The sequence below is a fragment of the Eschrichtius robustus genome, chromosome 3 (assembly GCF_028021215.1).
Source record: "Eschrichtius robustus isolate mEscRob2 chromosome 3, mEscRob2.pri, whole genome shotgun sequence".
NCBI classification, from domain to species: domain Eukaryota; kingdom Metazoa; phylum Chordata; class Mammalia; order Artiodactyla; family Eschrichtiidae; genus Eschrichtius; species Eschrichtius robustus.
Window position 1 is genome coordinate 101,277,926 of NC_090826.1, and position 19,578 is coordinate 101,297,503.

At 38.9% G+C, this 19,578-nt stretch overlaps 1 protein-coding gene across 2 annotated transcripts in view; it reads right to left on the bottom strand.

Annotated features, from left to right (window-relative positions):
* Window positions 1–19,578, bottom strand: part of DENND2C (DENN domain containing 2C) — a 98,971-nt gene that overhangs the window by 13,062 nt on the left and 66,331 nt on the right. For both annotated transcript variants that reach the window (XM_068540558.1, XM_068540557.1), the window contains exons 6-14: window positions 19,450–19,546; window positions 15,313–15,357; window positions 13,299–13,486; window positions 9,045–9,154; window positions 7,377–7,446; window positions 6,374–6,451; window positions 5,646–5,786; window positions 4,704–4,852; window positions 4,053–4,230 (exon numbers count right to left, since the gene is read on the bottom strand). In XM_068540558.1, coding sequence (XP_068396659.1) covers window positions 4,053–4,230; window positions 4,704–4,852; window positions 5,646–5,786; window positions 6,374–6,451; window positions 7,377–7,446; window positions 9,045–9,154; window positions 13,299–13,486; window positions 15,313–15,357; window positions 19,450–19,546 — 1,056 coding nt within the window. The remainder of the gene's footprint in view (window positions 1–4,052; window positions 4,231–4,703; window positions 4,853–5,645; window positions 5,787–6,373; window positions 6,452–7,376; window positions 7,447–9,044; window positions 9,155–13,298; window positions 13,487–15,312; window positions 15,358–19,449; window positions 19,547–19,578) is intronic.

A 19,578-nucleotide genomic window follows, 5' to 3' on the forward strand; every position in this document is an offset into this window, starting at 1 on the left:
TTCAGTAAGTGTTACTGGGATAGTTGGCTATCCATATGAAAAAAATGAAACCACCCCTACCTCCTTTTTTTGTTTTTTTGGCCACACTGTGTGGCTTGCAGGATCTTAGTTCCCTGACCAGGGATTGAACCCACGCCCTCAGCAGGGAAAGCAGGGAGTCCTAACCACTGGACTGCCAGGGAATTCCCCCTACCTCTTATTATATAAAAAAAAAATCAAGCCCCCAACTTCAGAAACAAAAATTAAAGGCATAATAATAAAGCTTCCAAGAGATAATATAGGAGGCTATGTCCATCAAGTTAATATAAAGAAAAACTTAAGCAGTTCACACACACACACACACACACACACACACATAAAAACACTAACCATAAAAAAAAAATTGATAATTCTGACCACATTAAAATTAAGAACATCTCTGTATTTAAAAAACACCATTTTGGGGGCTTCCCTGGTGGCACAGTGGTTGAGAATCTGCCTGCTAATGCAGGGAACACGGGTTCGAGCCCTGGTCTGGGAGGATCCCACATGCCACGGAGCAACTAAGCCCGTGAGCCACAACTACTGAGCCTGCGTGTCTGGAGCCTGTGCTCCGCAACAAGAGAGGCCACGATAGTGAGAGGCCCGTGCACCGCGATGAAGAGTGACCCCCACTTGCCGCAACTAGAGAAAGCTCTCGCACAGAAACGAAGACCCAACACAACCAAAAATAAATAAATAAATAAATTTAAAAACAAAAAAAAACCAAAAAAAACCCCACCATTTTGGAGAATGAAAAGGCAAGCTACAAAGGAGCTCGTATCCAGAGCTATAAAAGAAGCTATAAAAAGGCTTCTTGTAAGAAGCTATAAAAAGGCTTCTTACAAATCAGTGAGGGTAAACAATTCAGTATAAGGATATAGCCTATGAATTTTACAAAAGATGACATTCAAATGGCCAATAAACATATAGAAAGATGCTCACCCTCAACCATAATCAAGGAATGCCAATTAAACCACAATGAGAGTACAACTACATACCCATCAGATAGGCTAAATTACACAAACTGATGACAACAAGGGCTGACAAGGATGTGGAGCAACAGGAACTCTCATACAGTGCTGGAGGAAGTTTAACTTGGCACAGCTACTTTGGAAAAGCTTGACTTTACCTACTAAAGTTGAAGGTATGTTTACTCTATGGTCCAGCAATTCCATTTTCAAGTATATGTCCATAAAACTGCATGCACATATGTACCAAGGGTCATGAACAAGAATATTCATAGCAGCATTATTAATAATAACTCCAAATTGGAAACAACTCAGATGTCAATCAACTGTAGAATGGATAAGAAAATTGTGGTACATTCACACAGTGGAATACTATACACAATTAGAATAATCAAACTACTGTTGTTAAACCCATAAACATGGATGAATCTTAAAGACATAATGTTGGGGACTTCCCCGGTGGCGCAGTGGTTAAGAATCCGCCTGTCAATGCAGGGGACACGGGTTCGAGCTCTGGTCAGGGAAGATCCCACATGCCACGGAGCAACTAAGCCCATGTCCCGCAACTACTGAGCCTGCGCTCTAGAGCCCATGAGCCACAACTACTGAGCCCACATGCCACAACTACTGAAGCCCGCTTGCCTAGAGCCTGTGCTCCACAACAAGAGAAGCCACTGCAATGAGAAGCCCGCACACCACAACAAAAAGTAGCCCCGCTTGCCGCAACTAGAGAAAGCCCACGCAGAGCAACGAAGACCCAACGCAGCCAAAAAAAAAAAAAGACATAATGTTGCTCCAAAGAAGCCAGACTGAAAAAAGAAAAGAAAGAAAGAAAAAAAAATACTGTATGAGTTCATTTATTTCAAGCTTAAAACCAGGCAAAACTGAATTATATTGTTTAGGTATACATGCCTAGGACGTTAAAGTATAAACAAAACAAGAAAATGAGCACCATGAAAGTCAAGATAATGGTTACCTTTTGCAAGGGGTGGGGAAGGGAACAGTGATTAGAAGAAAGCATGATGGGGGACTTCCCTGGCGGTCCAGTGGTTAAGACTCCGTGCTTCGAATGCTGGAGGTGCGGGTTTGATCCCTGGTGGGGGAACTAAGATCCCACATGACATGCGGCATGGCCAAAAAATTTAAAAAATAATAATAATAAAAAAATTAAATTAAAAAGCCATGATGGGGACTTCTGTTTCCATTGCCATAATATTTCTATTCTATTCCAATGTTGGTTACATAAGCATTCACTATGTGATAATTAACTGAGCTATACATTTTGTTTGGGCATTTATCTATACGTGTTTTATATCTGAAACAATTTTTTAAGTTAACCCAGAGTAGTTTCTGTGTATGATTTTTAAAAAAAGACCTATTCTTCTATACAATGGAGAAAAGACAGCCTCTTCAATAAATGGTGCTGGGAAAACTGGACAGCTACATGTAAAAGAATGAAATTAGAACACTCCCTAACACCATACACAAAAATAAACTCAAAATGGATTGAAGACCTAGATGTAAGGTCAGAAACTATAAAACTCTTAGAGGAAAACATAGGCAAAACACTCTACGACATAAATCACAGCAAGATCCTTTTGGACCCACCTCCTAGAGAAGTGGAAATAAAAACAAGAATAAACAAATGGGACCTAATGAAACTTAAAAGCTTTTGCACAGCAAAGGAAACCATAAACAAGATGAAAAGGCAACCCTCAGAATGGGAGAAAATATTTGCAAATGAAGCAACTGACAAAGGATTAATCTCCAAAATTTACAAGCAGCTCATGCAACTCAATATCAAAAAAACAAACAACCCAATCCAAAAATGGGCAGAAGACCTACATAGACATTTCTCCAAAGAAGATATACAGATTGCCAACAAACACATGAAAGAATGCTCAACATCACTAATCATTAGAGAAATGCAAATCAAAACTACAGTGAGGTATCACCTCATACCTGTCAGAATGGCCATCATCAAAAAATCTACAAACAATAAACGCTGGAGAGGGTGTGGAGAAAAGGGAACCCTCTTGCACTGCTGGTGGGAATGTAAATTGATACAGTCACTATGGAGCACAGTATGGAGGTTCCTTAAAAAACCAAAAATAGAACTACCATAAGACCCAGCAATCACACTACTGGGCATATACCCTCAGAAAACCATAATTCAAAAAGGGTCATGTACCACAATGTTCACTGCAGCTCTATTTACAATAGCCAGGACATGGAAGCAACCTAAGTGTCCATCGACAGATGAATGGATAAAGAAGATGCGGCACATATATACAATGGAATATTACTCAGCCATAAAAAGAAATGAAATGGAGTTATTTGTAGTGAGGTGGATGGACCTAGAGTTTGTCATACAGAGTGAAGTAAGTCAGAAAGAGGAAAACAAATACCATATGCTAACACATATATATGGAATCTAAAAAAAAAAAAAAGGTTATGAAGAACCTAGGGGCAGGAGAGGAATAAAGACGCAGATGTAGAGAATGGACTTGAGGACATGGGGAGGGGGAAGGGGAAGCTGGGACGAAGTGAGAGAGTGGCATGATGGACATATATACACTACCAAATGTAAAATAGATAGCTAGTGGGAAGCAGCCGCATAGCACAGGGAGACCAGCTCGGTGCTTTGTGACCACCTAGAGGGGTGGGATAGGGAGGGTGGGAGGGAGATGCAAGAGGGAGGAGATATGGGGATATATGTATATGTATAGCTGATTCAGTTTGTTATAAAGCAGAAACTAACACACCATTGTAAAGCAATTATACTCCAATAAAGATGTTTTAAAAAAAAAAGACCTATTCAGAATAACACAAGAATTAGCCCACGGTTCAATACTGCAAATAAGATACAACTTCAGATTCATGTGTACTATAGAATTTTTCTCACTTTCATAAACAGATACAAAAATATGATAGCATAATGTATTAACAATCATAATTACATATTATTATTAATTAATGACATATCCACCACTGTTAAAGATCACTTGTTTTCATCTGCCAGTGCCCCAGTCTTTTCCACAGGTACTATTTCTCCCATCTCACCTCTTCAATGGGTAGGTCCTGGAGCTGTGGTAAGGAGCAAGACAGGATTCCAATAAGGAATGGAGTAGGTGAGCACACAATGTCGATCATAGATGCTGGCAGGACTGGGATGTAGGTATGCTGCCAGGTGAATGGATACAGTGTGGCAACCACAGCATGGCCACATTTTGACAGGGTGCTAGCCAGAGGAGAAAGCAAATGGTGTCATATAAAGAGCAACAATGGAGGGCATTTCAGACATTACGTTACAGAATTACAAAGTGATGCCAGTTAGTGATCACAGATTAACAATTCTGTGACTACTCATTAAATTTTAACATTTTATTTAAATTTTAACTTAATTTACTGAATATCTTTAATCTCAATCTAGCTGTTTCCCACAATTTATATTGCTAAAAGCTAGTGTGTACTTAGAAAAGCAATACCAATTTTTAACAACAGTTTAAACAAAACACATTTTGAAGGTGAATTAATTGCAACCCCCAAAAGTCACTGTTATAGCCGAATGCAAATAGCTTTTGGATTATCCATGTCACTATAGCATTAGGTAATTGAGATCCTACCTAAGTGTTTTCTAATATGCCCAAATTTTAAAATAGTAAGAACAAGTAAAACAACAGTCTGAAGTGACATATTTTACTTATTTCTCACCTTAGGCTGTTGGCAACAAAGATTATCCTCCGCTCCAAAAGGAGAGAGGCACAGACCCGAATGAGATGGCACACACTCAGGCACTTAAAGAGACATTCAAAATCAACATGTTCCAATCGTGAGTCCAGTGGTCGGCACAGTTCAATTGACTGAAATGCAAAATTTGAATCAGGGGAGCTGAGGTGGAAAAACAATCCCTAATGACAATACTAATGGATCCTGTCATTCTTTTACAGGTTAAATTCAAGAGAGAGGATCTGCTACAAAGGGTTTGTGAAGCTGCCTACACTAATGCCAAGACTTAAATTTTATTTTATTTTTATTTATTTATTTATTTATGGCTGTGTTGGGTCTTCGTTTCTGTGCGAGGGCTTTCTCCAGTTGCGGCAAGCGGGGGCCACTCTTCATCGCGGTGCGCGGGCCTCTCACTAACGCGGCCTCTCTTGTTGCGGAGCACAGGCTCCAGACGCACAGGCTCAGTAGTCGTGGCTCACGGGCCTAGTTGCTCCGCGGCATGTGGGATCTTCCCAGACCAGGGCTCGAACCCGTGTCCCCTGCATTGGCAGGCAGATTCCCAACCACTGAGCCACCAGGGAAGCCCTAATGCCAAGACTTAATACCTTATTTTGGGGCTGTAAATTTCTGGTGAAATCTTTCATCCCACTGGACAATAGTACGTATAATCTTCATTTATCACACTGAAATAGACATTATGCAGGGGCTCAATCTACGAATGGTAGAAAACCTCTGGTTCCTGGGTCTAGCATCAACTATCTCACAGATCAATTGGATGTTTCTCCAGTGCTTTTGTGACCAAAACATATTCTGTGCAGTTTATGAAAAAGAGAAAACTATCCTCTAAGGTTTCTATCAGGTAAGGCCTACTAGTGTAAGGCCTGCTTTTTGGCAGGTATCAAACCTTTTCAAAATGAACTAACTTACCTCATCTCCAGCCCCAGGGAGGTAGCTCTTTACTGTGATGGTGCATCCAGGAGCTGGGAAAGGAGCTTCCATGACACTTCGCATAAATGGGTAAACCAAAGCTGGAGACATTTCTCTTCTCTTCTCTACTTCATCCAGAATCTACATACACACAAAAGAAATTTTTTTTTTAATTAGGGACTCAGTTCAAAAACATAAAAGAATCCTTTTGAAGGAACTGCCAAACTGGGTGCACAAACTTGAAAATAATACCAACAGATTTTAAGACAGATAAGCTTCTGCAACCAATAAAACTTCATTAAAGGCATCATTTCTCTGAGAGGTACCTTTAAATCTCCAAGAAAAGTTAGTAAAATAAATCAACTTAATTTTAGAAGAGAAGCCCCTTTTTATATCACTAAGGCAGGGGCAAAGAAGGTGACACAATAATACCCTGCAGTTTGGTGTCTGGGAAAGACATGAGACAAGATAAACTTCAGGCAATGTTTTGCTTTAAGCTGGGAGGTTTAGCAAACCAAAATGAGGATGACGGGGCAACATCATCTGGATTAGAGGTCTAAATTTAAGCCTTCAAACCCGTCGTTCTAATCTACTAATGGGGAACCCTTTCTAAAGTAGTATGTTAAAGTCTAGGCCACTTAACATTGTCTAGTGAAGTCATGAGAAACAAAAACCTACTCAGAGCTCAGAAAGGACACCACTTTTCATAGGGCCCATTCTCCACTCACCTTTGAAAAAAGGTTGAAGCAGCCTAGGCGACTGACCATGCAGTATACCTCAGGGAGTCGCTTTCCTTTGCCTTCTGGCTGAAAAAAAAAACACAACAAAGCAAAAATTAAGCAGCACAAGTCTTTACTAATTTGGACTATTAATACCTCTTAATACTTCTTAGTATAGAGTAGGAACCAAAGCTCTCATTCTCAATGAACACTGAAAGATGAGAAAACGCTAAAAAAAAACAATGATAGTATGATTTATTCCAGTTTAGTGACGGCATATAAGCAAGAAGTAACTCAGAGCTCCCTCGATTGGCTCACTGTACTCCATTCCTCAAATATAACCAGACTGACTTCAGCTACAATGTCAGTGCTTTCTTCATCTATTTCAAACAAACAAATAAATAAAATAAATCCATACCGTTTCTATTATGGAACACTGTGGCTAACCTCCACCTTGCTCTTACTGTTTAAAGCTAACATAGCTTCAGGACTTTCCTGGTGGTCCAGTGGTAAAGAATCCTCCTTCCAGTGCAGGGGACTCGGGTTCAATCCCTGGTCAGGGAATTAAGATCCCACATGCCGTGGGGCAACTAAGCCCGTGAGCCACAACTACCGAGCTCATGCACCTCAACTAGAGAGCCTGCGTGCCTCAAACTATAGAGCCCACACGCTCCGGAGCCCATAAGCCACAACTAGAGAGAGAAAACTCGCACGGTACAACTAGAGAGAAACCCGTGTGCCACAACTAGAGAAAAGCCCACATGCCACAACTAAGATCCTGTGTGTCGCAACTAAGATCCTGCGTGCTGCAACTAAGACCCAACGCAGCCAAAAAAAAATAAAGAAAATAAATCATAAATAAAATAAAAATATAAAGCTTAACTAGCTTCTTTATAATACACAGATCACTGAGTAGCCCCCAAACTCATCTAGAGATCGTGTTTCTGAAGTTCCTAGTCTGACTCTTTTGTTCCTCTACCAAAGCTGCCTGTAGCACAAGTCTGGGACTTACCAAGAGCTTCTTACAGTAGCCAAACCACCGGCTCCCATCTTCACCAGTTAGGACAAAGGAGAACGTTTCACTGAAAAAAACAGTCAATAGTTTGAGATCCAAACAACTGCTTATGACATTCCTCGGAACAAACAATTATAAAAATTAGAGTCCAACAGCAGTCATTTTGTGATGTAAGAGGAGGCGGCAATATTATATTTATTGCAAGTCACATTCCTCCTGAGGGAGAATGCCCAGCCCTTGAGAATATCTTGCTCTGTACTGGAGTGAGAGAATAGAATGTGATGAGCTGCTGATGCCGCTGCCTCCTTTTACTTTCTTATTTATCCAGTCCAGCTATTAATCAAGCCTATTGTCCTTTTGTTGAACGTCCAGTTTAGTCAAATATATAGGTAAACTATAAAGAAATTTGATAAGCTATTCTTCCCTTCCAAATTCTTCTATTTAGTTCTGAGAGGTCATATGGAACTGTGATAGGGAAAAGGTTATATCCTTAATACATAAAAACTATTAGGAAAATTATCATCTCATTAGAAACACTGGTAAAAAATATGCATAGATAATTTACAAAATGAAGACCTAGAGATGCCCAAGAAATAAATTCATTAACAATCAAAAGAAATTCAAATCTGAACAATATATACCTATGTCTATATTTGGCCACGAATAAAGATTGGAAGGGAACATCTCAAAACATTTACAGTGATTATCTCTGAGTAACCAGAATGCCAGTGATTTTTAATTTCTGCTTTTTATTTACTCCTCTGTATTTTTCAGACATTCTAGAATAAACACACATAACTCTTGGGGAGGGGGGAAAGCCAACCATGGAGCAGCCAGGCCAATAAGAAAGAAGCTGCCTATGCAATTAGTACAACTGACAGCACAAAAGCTTCAGGGTTGATGGCTCAGAGATGAGAGCGGCGATCAGGCTAAACTGGTTAGGAGAGACAGGAGCATAGTCTGGAGGCAACGTGGGGTGGAAGGGCAGAGCTACTTAGGCAACAGCTGAGGCTGTCTTCCAGCAGGTCATTGGCATGTGATATGGTTCACATAATCACGCTTTTCAGCCTAAATACATGATCAATAATTACAGTTTTGAACAAAGCAGTTATCTATTTATAAGCAGGATATGAAACGATGATGGTTTATTAATTGAAAATAGTAATTTCCTCTAGATACTGGGAAGCAATTTCTTATAATTCCCTTCTCAATATACTTACACCTTCCAAACTAGAGCTCCCTCTTCGTACAAGTTCGACAGGGAACATACAATCTGGGCTATGGCTTCTTCTAACAACTTGAAGGAGATACAAGATGCAGATATTGCCACGTTTTATCTCTGTTTCTCAGTCCCTAAGTTCAAGTCTTTCTTCCTTTTCTGTCCACTTGGTGGCATTTCTGATTATATGTAAAGTGGAACTTTTTTTTCTGCAGAATTGGCAAATTGAAGAGACTCTCAAACTTGCTTTCCCTTTGACACTGTGTTTTTCTTTTTTGAGCCCCACATAGGAAATGTCCTAATTGTTTCTTCCTTTCCTCCCACTGCATCCTTGATCTGCCACAGAGTCCACATAGCTTCACTGCTGGCTCTACCTGTTTCTCAAAGATTCTGGTTCTACTTTTGCTCGTCCAACAAATAGAAATCAGATAAAGTAGTCTATTTACCTCTTGAGTTCTGAGGTCGGCACCCAGTCCTTTGAATCAGGAAAACAAAATTTTGGGATAACTTTGAGCCTCTCTTCAGTGTCTCTGGATTGCTTAATGCCATGATCACCCTGAAAAAAAATAACACTGTAAGTGACTAATAGTCTATGTAAGCGGAGTATAGAAATAAACTCAGCCTGGTCTTAGGAAAAGAGGTCTCTGATAAGTCTAGGTAGGTGTCTCAGAGTGGTTTTGTGCTATTTAATAAAACAGGAAGGCCAAGACTGGTAATCACTGAAAACATACTGAGAACTGAGTTTCTAAGGAAGAAGAATTCTGGTTTTACACAGAGAGGGTACTTATGGAGATCCTATAATCTGATGTAAGAGAAATGATTGAAAACAGTGTCTTAGCTAGAGGAAGAATCTTAATTCACAACTCACATACTAGTGAGAATATTTTTATGAATCATGGGACATAAAATAAATGAAAATCTATTCTACAATATACTGATAGCAAAAACCTAGTTAGCTCAAGACACTCTCTGATCAATAATCCAAGATGTTTTGAAAAGGCAGATGAACATTACTTAGAAAAGATACTATTTTTAGAATCCACCCCATATATAATCATTTCCCTTAGCATATAATCTTTGCTACCTAATTATGGGTTTGCAACTTCCTGTAAGATTTTAGCATGGAAGACCTCTGTGCAAGTCTGGTATTGTACTTTAAAGGACAGTCTAAATTTAGTTAAACCAAAAGACATTTTAAAATTAGTATAAAAACAAGCAGATACGTCTAATTACCATATTGCCTTCATGTAACTAATACCAATGATCTATCCTTTAATTTCTAAAACAAAACATGCAGCCATTCTGGGTCATTTAGATATTAAGCTCTTAAGAAATGGAAAAGCATTCTAACAAAATTTTAGTTGTGTCATATTCTATTATTTTTATATTGTTAAATGATTCACAATCATCTTCATTCAAGGTTTTCCACATCAGAATCAAGAGGGGCTCAGGCAGCTCTTGCCCTCCCAGACTTATAGATGCCTAATGCACAATAACACCAAGTAACTCGCTTAGAGACATCCTTGAATTACTGTCAGAGTCAACTGGGTCCTCATCTGGTTCCACACCCATAACTCAGGCTGTGTTGAAAACAGGTTCAGGGGCTTCCCTGGTGGCGCAGTGGTTGAGAATCTGCCTGCCAATGCAGGGGACACGGGTTCGAGCCCTGGTCTGGGAAGATCCCACATGCCGCGGAGCAACTAGGCCCCGTGAGCCACAATTACTGAGCCTGAGTGTCTGGAGCCTGTGCTCCGCAACAAGAGAGGCCGCAATAATGAAAGGCCCGCGCACCGCGATGAAGAGTGGCCCCCACTTGCCGCAACTAGAGAAAGCCCTCGCACAGAAACGAAGACCCAACACAGCCATAAATAAATAAATAGATAAATAAAAATTGTATAACTTTAAAAAAAAAAAAAAAAAAAGCAGGTTCAACCTCGAGATTTCTCTTTGCAAATGTAAGACTGATGAACAACAGAGAAAAAAATTAAGCTCCTCTTTATGGGAAATTTGATTCCTCAAGACTATCTAGATTACATTATTTTAGACTCTTACGGTACTGTGTTACTAAAGAGTGAGGTGACACTGTGCTCTCAGGCCACACTGAGGAATTTTATAAAAAATTAAACATTGATTTATTTACAGCAGGAATGTTGGTGAGGAGTTTCTTAAAAAATGAGACCCCATGCAGGAAATGTCTCAGATGTCTCAGATTTCAGTTCAGTTGTGCTTCACTAGCTTTTTTTTTTTTTTTTTTTTTTTGGCTGCGTTGGGTCTTCGTTGCTGCTCGCGGGCTTTCCCTAGTTGCGGCAAGTGGGGGCTACTCTTCGTTGCGGTGTGCGGGCTTCTCATTGTGGTGGCTTCTCTTGTTGTGGTGTATGGGCTGTAGGCGTGCGGGTTTCAGTAGTTGTGGCATGCAGGCTCAGTAGTTGTGGCTCGAGGGCTCTAGAGCACAGGCTCAGTAGTTGTGGCGCACGGGCTTAGATGCTCCGCGGCATGTGGGATCTTCCAGGACCAGGGCTCGAACCTGTGTCCCCTGCATTGGTAGGCGGATTCTTAACCACTGCACCACCAGGGAAGCCCTTCACTAGCTTATCTAGTGAAACATGCAACTCAGGGTTTAAACCCAAAGTCCTAAAGTTCCTGAGCAGATAATGAGAGAAGTGGTCCAAAGTAGTAAGCTGGAGTGTGAGTAAATGTCCCTGTTTAAAGGGATCACTCCTTCCCAAGGCCAGCTACATAATTTGCAGAGCACAGTGCAAGATGAAAAACTGTGAGTCCCTTGTTCAAAAAGCAGGAAAAAAATAAATGTAAAATGAAATATAAAACTTGTTACTTTCTTCTGTGGTTTCTTTCTCAACCTGCAATGCGGTTTTTTGATTTTCTACTTAATGGCATGCTCCCTCAGGCACGAGGATCCTGGGGACAAGTGCAGACCCTCACAGGTGCCCAGGGACCCTGGCCTGCAATCTGGTGCCCAAGTGGCCCACCAGCTGCTGGGTTTCCCCTCGGGCCAGCTGCAGGACTGAAACTCTGTGTCCTGACTAGGGGTGGGAAAGTTGAGCCAAGGACCTCCCTTCCCACGGGCCCACTACTCCAACCCGCAGCAGCTGGGCGACCCTCAAGGGGTTGTAGCCTCCACATGGGGACGTGCTTAGTACTTGGACTGGGGGTGGTGAAAAGGCTTGCTCCCCCAGGCCACCCACTGAACACAGTAGCAATGCCCAGGGCAGGGAAGGATCTACCATGTGTTGGTTGCTTAAGACACTTTGGGGTTAATGCTTGCCTGATCCTGACCACCTCCCATGCCCGTGCAGAGGGTGGCAGCAGTCACTGAGTGAGGACTGAAAGGGGGAAGCCAGACAGGGCCTGGGGAACCAAGGGGTAGGAGTGAGGACAACTGGAGAACCCATCCTGGAGAGGCGGCAGCAGGTGACAGCATACATGAGCCAAGGCTTTAAGACCTTGGCACGTGCCCCACTGTCTCATCAGATCTCACTCCTCACTTACAAAACACAGATTCAAATATAAAATTATTAAGAACTTCAACGGTGACTGCGGAGCAGGGTGCAGGGCCCTTGCAAGTGAGGGGCCTTGTGTGACTGCACTGGTCACATGCCCATGAAGTCAGTCCTGCTCCTTACTCAGCTTCAGCCAATTCATGCCACTTAGGAATGTTGGCTGAGTGTTGGCAGTCTTTCTAGTTTCTCAGGACAAAGCAGAAATACAGCTTTTTATGTGAAATATGACTTTTAAACAAAAAGTTGACAACAAAAATTTTATTATTTTATTACTGTGCAAACCCAAAAAACATATCTGTGGGCTAAATATGCTCAGAGGCCATCAGTTTGTTAAGCCCTGATGTAATGATCATGCTCTTTGTATTTACTGCCACAAAGCTCAGAGCCACATTTGGGGTCTATTTTGTAAGCTCTGGGAGGGCAGGGACCAAGAAGATCTATTTCAGTTGTATCCCCAGCACCTAATCTTGGCAAATAGTAGGTATTTATGAAATACTGATTGAATAAATGAATGAATTATTTTGTGAAAAAGGTATTGTAAATGAAATAATACCGTTAATAACAGTTACCATTTATCAACTGTTACTATGTGCAAGGAACTGGATTAAGCACGTTATATACATTATCGCATTAAATCCTAATAGGGAGTAACATTACATAGTGCTTACTGTATGCTAGACACTGTTCTAAGTGCCTTATATTAATTATAATTAGCTCATTTAATCCTCACCACAACTCCATGGGGTAGACACTATGAAGATTATCCCCCTTTGACCAATGAAGAAAATGAGGCACAGAGCAGCGTAACTGCTCCAAGTCACACAGCTAATCAGTGGCAAATGCAGATAGCTGGCTCACACTCCATTCTCTGACTGCTACCCTGCTCTCCCACATTTATCACTCCCCTCATTAAGCATGAGAAAAGTGAGGCTCTGTAACTTGCTAAAGGTCACTTAGTAAATAGCAGAGCAAAAGATAAAAACCCAACTTGAATAATGAGCTTCAATTCCCCCTTGGTTACAGCTCATGCCTGACACAAGATATCATCAGAGTGCACCGGATCCTACAAGAAGTACAGTATTAGTAAAAGCTAACTGAGACGACAGTAAACAAGAAGAGAGGGAATAAATACACAGAGACACAGAAACGTTCCTGGATGCCTCATAGCCTCCATGCACTTACCTTGCTAGGGAATTGTTGTATGATCTGGGGAATGTAGCTTATTTCTGATGGCTTCTTCTGTAGAGACACCACCACAAAAAGTTCAAACAGCTGCTGCTCCTGGAATTCAATTAGATCCCTCTCTAAGGTCTGGTAGTGAGGATTCCTCTTGGAAGATTGCTGCAGTTGTGCTATGCGCTTGTAGCGACCTGCGATGAGATCACGGAGTCTTGTTTTCCTTTATAGCCCTATCTTCCCTATAGCACCCAGAGGTCATGACCCACGCGGGACTAGTCTTCACTCAGTCGTTGCTAATGAATGTTGACTAACCAATGTCTGCCACCCAGACATACTTGTTAGGGCTATGACATACTTGGACAAGTGCAGATTCTCACAAGCACCTGGGGGCCCTGCAGTGGGACCGATGTTCTGTGTCCCAACCGATACCTATGTATGTCCCAACACATACTCTGTGCCATCCCATCTTGCACGGCATGACACCAGGATACACGGAAAATGTCAGGTAAAAGCACTGGCCTGACAAAAGATGCCATTTTGGGGACCATGAAATCATAGGTGGGGGAAAAGATTTGATAAAAGAACTGAGTCCTATAGAAGGTAAGTTCCTAAAGAGACAAGTTTGATAAAATTAAAACAAAAACTATCCTCACATTAAAGAAATGTTCTTTTCCCTTCTCTCCTTGGCATATATTACTGATAATGGACATATACTTATATCAATAAATGGTGCTAAATGCAAGAGAGAAAAATGACATGTAAGAAGGTATCCATTAGCAGACTATTTCTCAAAAGAAAGAATTCATAGAAGCATACTATTTAAACAGTATGAGCAATCCCACCCAAAAGTGGATACCATTTATCCTTTATTCTCATTTATCTCTAAATTCTGAATAATTTGGGGTAGTCTCCACTAGGGGACATGCAGTACTTGCAGAAGAAATAGTCTAAGCATCCCAGAGATTTGCTTATGTGTCATTCTGAGCCAATGATGGAAAGACTCATCCTCTAATTGTTTTGTTTTTCTTTTGAGATATGATGCATTCTGCCCCCAAAGAAGTTACAATGTAGACCAAGATATTAAGAACACTTAAAAAATAATTTTGGAGTGCCTCTCCAAAATTATCCAGTACATTTAGTGCTCTAGGCAAACCTTCCTTACTCCAAAGGGCTCAGTTCAAGTCAAGAAAATTTTAGGGCCTGTTTCTCAGTAGCAACAGAACAAAATTAATCATCTTTACACATCCAAGCTGAACCTGATGATGACTTAAGTTTCACCTTCAGTCAGGCTACAGAATCAAACACCTGAAGCAATTTAGGCTACTGGTAGGAGCACATGATTATTAATCATAAGATCAGAGTATCAGACCTGGAACTGCCCTGTACTCAGCTTTGATAATTCAGGTCTCCTATCTTTTCCATGCTTCAGTTAAACAGAAACTAAATAATTTGCTGTGAAAAATCCATTAGGATGAAGGATACAGAGCACTATGACTGCTTGAACAAATACAGCCAAAAATGCACGGCATCTTCTACATTCTAACAGAAAGTAAATGGCACAATAATTTAGAATATAAATACCTATGAATAAGAAACAGATCAGTGTTTCCTGTCCCAATGTCAGAGATATCTAAGATACTCAAATGAGTGACTATGAAAAACTCAGATATTTAATGCAAAGTATTTGCCTCAGAGAATGACTCACATACTCTGTTTTGGCTGCTGCACATATGTCTGAATGTGCAGTTCTGCCGCTCCCCTCTTAAGATGGAAGAACATTCCATCTTAAGAACTACACTGGTCTGCCTGACTACACCACAGGAGATTTTTAATGCTGTCAAACATCTGACAGTGTACTGTTTAGTTCCCCAAATCTCAACAGGTTCTTATAATGAAGAAATCACCGACAAAGTGAAACTTCGTGTAGAAAAAACATGCTTAATCACAAAGGTAGGTGCCACTCCACCTACAACCAGGATCATCACGGGAAAGGGAGCAGCCCCACTGACTCACTCACTCTTTGGCAGATATTCGGCATCACTTTCGTACCCACTGGTTTCACCTGAAAAGAAAGAGCTTCCATTTGTATTGTCCAACAAGAACAGGCAGAACATGAGGACGAAAACAATGTAAAAGCTCCACAGACCTGGGGACTTACTTGGAGTAAGGAATAATTAAGGATGCTGAGCCTTTCTCCAAACCACTTAGCTGTATCAGGGCAGGACAGGTGCAAAAAAGAATAAAAGGCTCAGAGAAGAAACTATTCCATTCCATCTTCTTCCCATACCCACCTCCCTCCTCAGTTCCCCTCTCATTCTTAATTCTAGAAATTAACAGCAGTTCAGACTAGTTTTAGAAAGCCTTGATCAGAGTGGATTTGATTTCTACCTTCATATCGTTGTCTTTATATTCCCAAATAAGGTATCAAAGGTAAAACACCAACCTGGCTAAACAAAAATCTCAATACGGAACACACTATGAATTTAGATTAACAGGAAAATGTGAGGTTAAGAAAGATTACCAAATAAGTTTATGAAGTAATATTCTACCTCTTTTATGATGCCTCTAAGCCACCTCTAATGCCAAACTAAACTGAACTTTACTCTGAATTCTTATAGTACTCAAATGGCTTTGAACTGCTCTTATTTTCCACAATTGGATTTTAAGTATCTTGAGGCTAAGGGGCTTTGTTTTTAGAAGGGAATGTTCTGTACAATACTAGGCACATTGTCAATTTACCAAAAAAAAAAAAAAGTAAGAAAGAAAACAACCAAAACACAAAACAAAACATCGTGAACAGGTGAACGAAAAATTTCTAAATTAAGTCTGAAAAGTTAAAGCAAAATTTTAAAATATAAAGAAAGGGAAAAAATTTTAATGTATCAGGAAAAACAAGGACTAGGAGTCATAAATGAAAAATGTATGGAAGTTTGATTGTATAAAAATGTAAAATTTCTAATCTAATAAAAAATCATTAGCAAATTCAAAAGGTAAATAAACTGGGGGAATATTTGTAATCCACATTGCAGACGCAAGGCTAAGTTTCTTAATATTCAAATAGCTGTTACAAATGAATAAGGAAAAACACAGCACAACAAAAAAAATGAATAAAAGAGTAGGAATAGGCAATTTATAGAAAAAGACTGATAATTATTGATAAACATAACTGTCCAAATTCCTAATTAATAAAATAAAATAAATTTAATAAATTAAAACAATAAGTAAGATACACTTTTCAACCATGAGACTGGCAAAAAATAAAAAGCTCTAATAAAACACAGTATTAATGAAGATGACAAGGAAAAAACCATTTTCAAAAGCTCTTCATAGAAATATAAAGCTGTTTTTTTTTAAGCTGTTAAAATCTATTTGTGAGACAATTTGGCAGCAGTTATAAAAATTTTAATTTACGTGTTCTTTAAAGTATGTGTTCTTTGATTAAGTACACTGCTAGGAACTTATTCTACAGATGTATTCTTCCCAATACACAAAAAAATATATAAACAAAAAATGTATATTACAGCATTGTTTGAAGAAAAAAAATCTATATCTATATATCTACCTATCTATTTATAAAAGTTAATTATCCACAGGTTAAATAAAATGTTAGAAACAGCCAAAATGTCTACCAGCTAAATAAAATTCTTTTACATCTATACCAAGAAATACAGTACAGCTATGTGGATCTCTATGCATTGATGCCAAAAGAGCTCCACAGTATATTAATTATATTTTTTTTAAAAAAGCAAGACATACAAAGTCTGAATAGTATAAAACTATTAGGGGAGAAAAAATATTTGCATGTGCATAAGATTTTCTGGGAGTAGTAGGAGGAGGTTTGGGAAACTTTGGCTTTCCGTTTTATGTTATTCTATATTATTGTAATTTCTTGCTGTGCTCATTTTAATTTTGTAATAAGGAAGAAGAGAACATAAAAAAAATACTGTCTCTTCATTAGATATGTGGGAAAGGTACACAAGACATGTTACAGAAAAAGCAGGTATTTAAATATTGTGTACTATACAGGTTTTATAACTTCAAACTAACTACAATGACAAAAAGTATACTGGGGCTATAAAATGTTGTTCAGCATGAAAGAACAAACACTGTGAGCTCCTGAGTCCTATTTGTATCCTTAGCACCAAGCACCTCTTGGGAGCCCATGAAGTGTTTGGAAAGAAAAAAAAAAGAAAGAGGGAAGGGAGGAAAGGTAATTTACCTGGAAAAGACCTTACAAAAGATCATTTAAATGGCTTTAACATATTCACATCTATGGGTTTTGACGATCTGCATTCCAAGACACTGAATGAAGGTTAAGGGGTTTATAAGCCAATAGGAAAATCTGTTGAGAATCTGTAGGGATCAAAAAAGTACTAGGTTGTCCCTTTTTTAAATGTGACTTCAACACACAAAATTATAATTTTGAAGAAGGACAATAAATCATTTTGTGATACCTGATAACTGAGAGTTAAGAACTGTTTAGGTTGTAACAGATTCAGTAAAACCTAGCATGTACTGGCAGAGTAGGTAAATATAATTATCTGGTTCTATGAGGCATTGTTGATATACAGACAAAAGCTTAAGGAGGTAAACAAAAATCTGAGAACTGTGACTATTGAGCCAGGAGATCCTCAGGCATGAGAGAAATTCCTCGGGTCCACTGAAGGAGTTGGCCACAGAGACTGAGTAAATGCATATTTCCTTTGAGCCACGCAAAAGAAAACAAATTTGTAGGGACTACTCCTTTTTGTGTGTGTATGTGTTATAAGTTGGCAGTTTATGCTCTTAAATTTTTTCTTTTCAATAATGATACAGTGAAAAAAAGGATTTGGCTCTTCAAAAACTTTTCTTAGAGCCAAATTTACTAAAATGGTCCTAATCCATAAAGCATTCAAATAAAATAAGAGATCGGTGATAATCTACCTAGGGTGGCATATCTGGTGAATACAGTTATCAATAGAGTGCTGTTAATATGGGAAAATGATAATGTTTTCTAAGAATTTGTCCTGGTTCCAGTGTCTTGGTATTTCACAAGATTTGTAATTTATAATTTATTTCCTAATTTATAAAACAATAATATTGGCTACATGCGGGTATTTAGAAAAACAATCATAATAGAGAAGATTAAGACTTTGTGGTATCATGTTCCTTGATTCAAATTGATGCTTCCTCCTCTGGCTCAGCTTCTTCCTCTGTAAAATTAGGATAGTCCCTACCTCCCAGTGTGGTCATACGTTATACACCAGATAAAGTACATAAAGAAACTATTACTTCATTCAGTAAATGGTAGCTATTATTATTAACAATAACCAGAAATATTTCTTCTACAGAAGAGAAGGCTGAAATGTTGTAATAACTGCTTCTGAAGATATGAAAACTCACATTTAAAATGGTGATGAGATGATTTTAATCATCACAAAGTAAGAAGAAAGAGTCTTGAATTATTGAATGGGGAAGTTTATTTTCACATAGTAATTGTTAGAATGAAGAAGAGATTTTCAATGGAAATTAAGAAATTTCTGTCTTTGGAAGTCTGCCAAAATATGAAATATTCTTTTCTGGTATGACTTGGCTGTTGTTTCTCACTTATGAATCTCACAGACAAAAACTGCTAAACTCTACACATCCTTTGCCAGACAACCAAGTTAAAGTTGTAAAGAAAATTCTACAATAATAATTCACTATAGATGTTGAAAGTTTCGTAATTAAGACAATCTAAGTTTTATCTAGGCATCTGAAGGATAAAACTACTGAACTTATTAGATGACTATAGGTTGAGTACCACATACATTCAGTATATATATACTTAATATTTTCATTTCTCCACTGAGAGAGTCTATACTGACAAAAGACTATAAATCAAAGTAGTACTACAAAATAAGAATGCAACCTGTCCATGAAAATTAGTCTCATTGGTTTATAACTATATTTTAATTTATTTACTTATTCATCCAATAGTTATTACTTGGTACAGAACTAAACAAAAGGGATTTGAGGAAGAACAAGAAATAATCCCTTAGCCTAAAGAAGTTTTATGTTTAAGTGGGATAGACAGGAAAGTAAACCAAAAATTATAATTCACATCAAACATTAAATTATATAATGATTCGCCCCTCATATGCTAATAGCTATGGACAGTTGGAACAATTCTTACCTTTAAAGGGAGGTACATCTTTTCCAGTGTAAAGGTGTAACTTTACCCTCTTCTTCCCTCTCTTAGATTCAAATATATCATCTATTTTCAATACAAGCTGAAAAAAGACCAGAAAAGTACAAGTTAAAA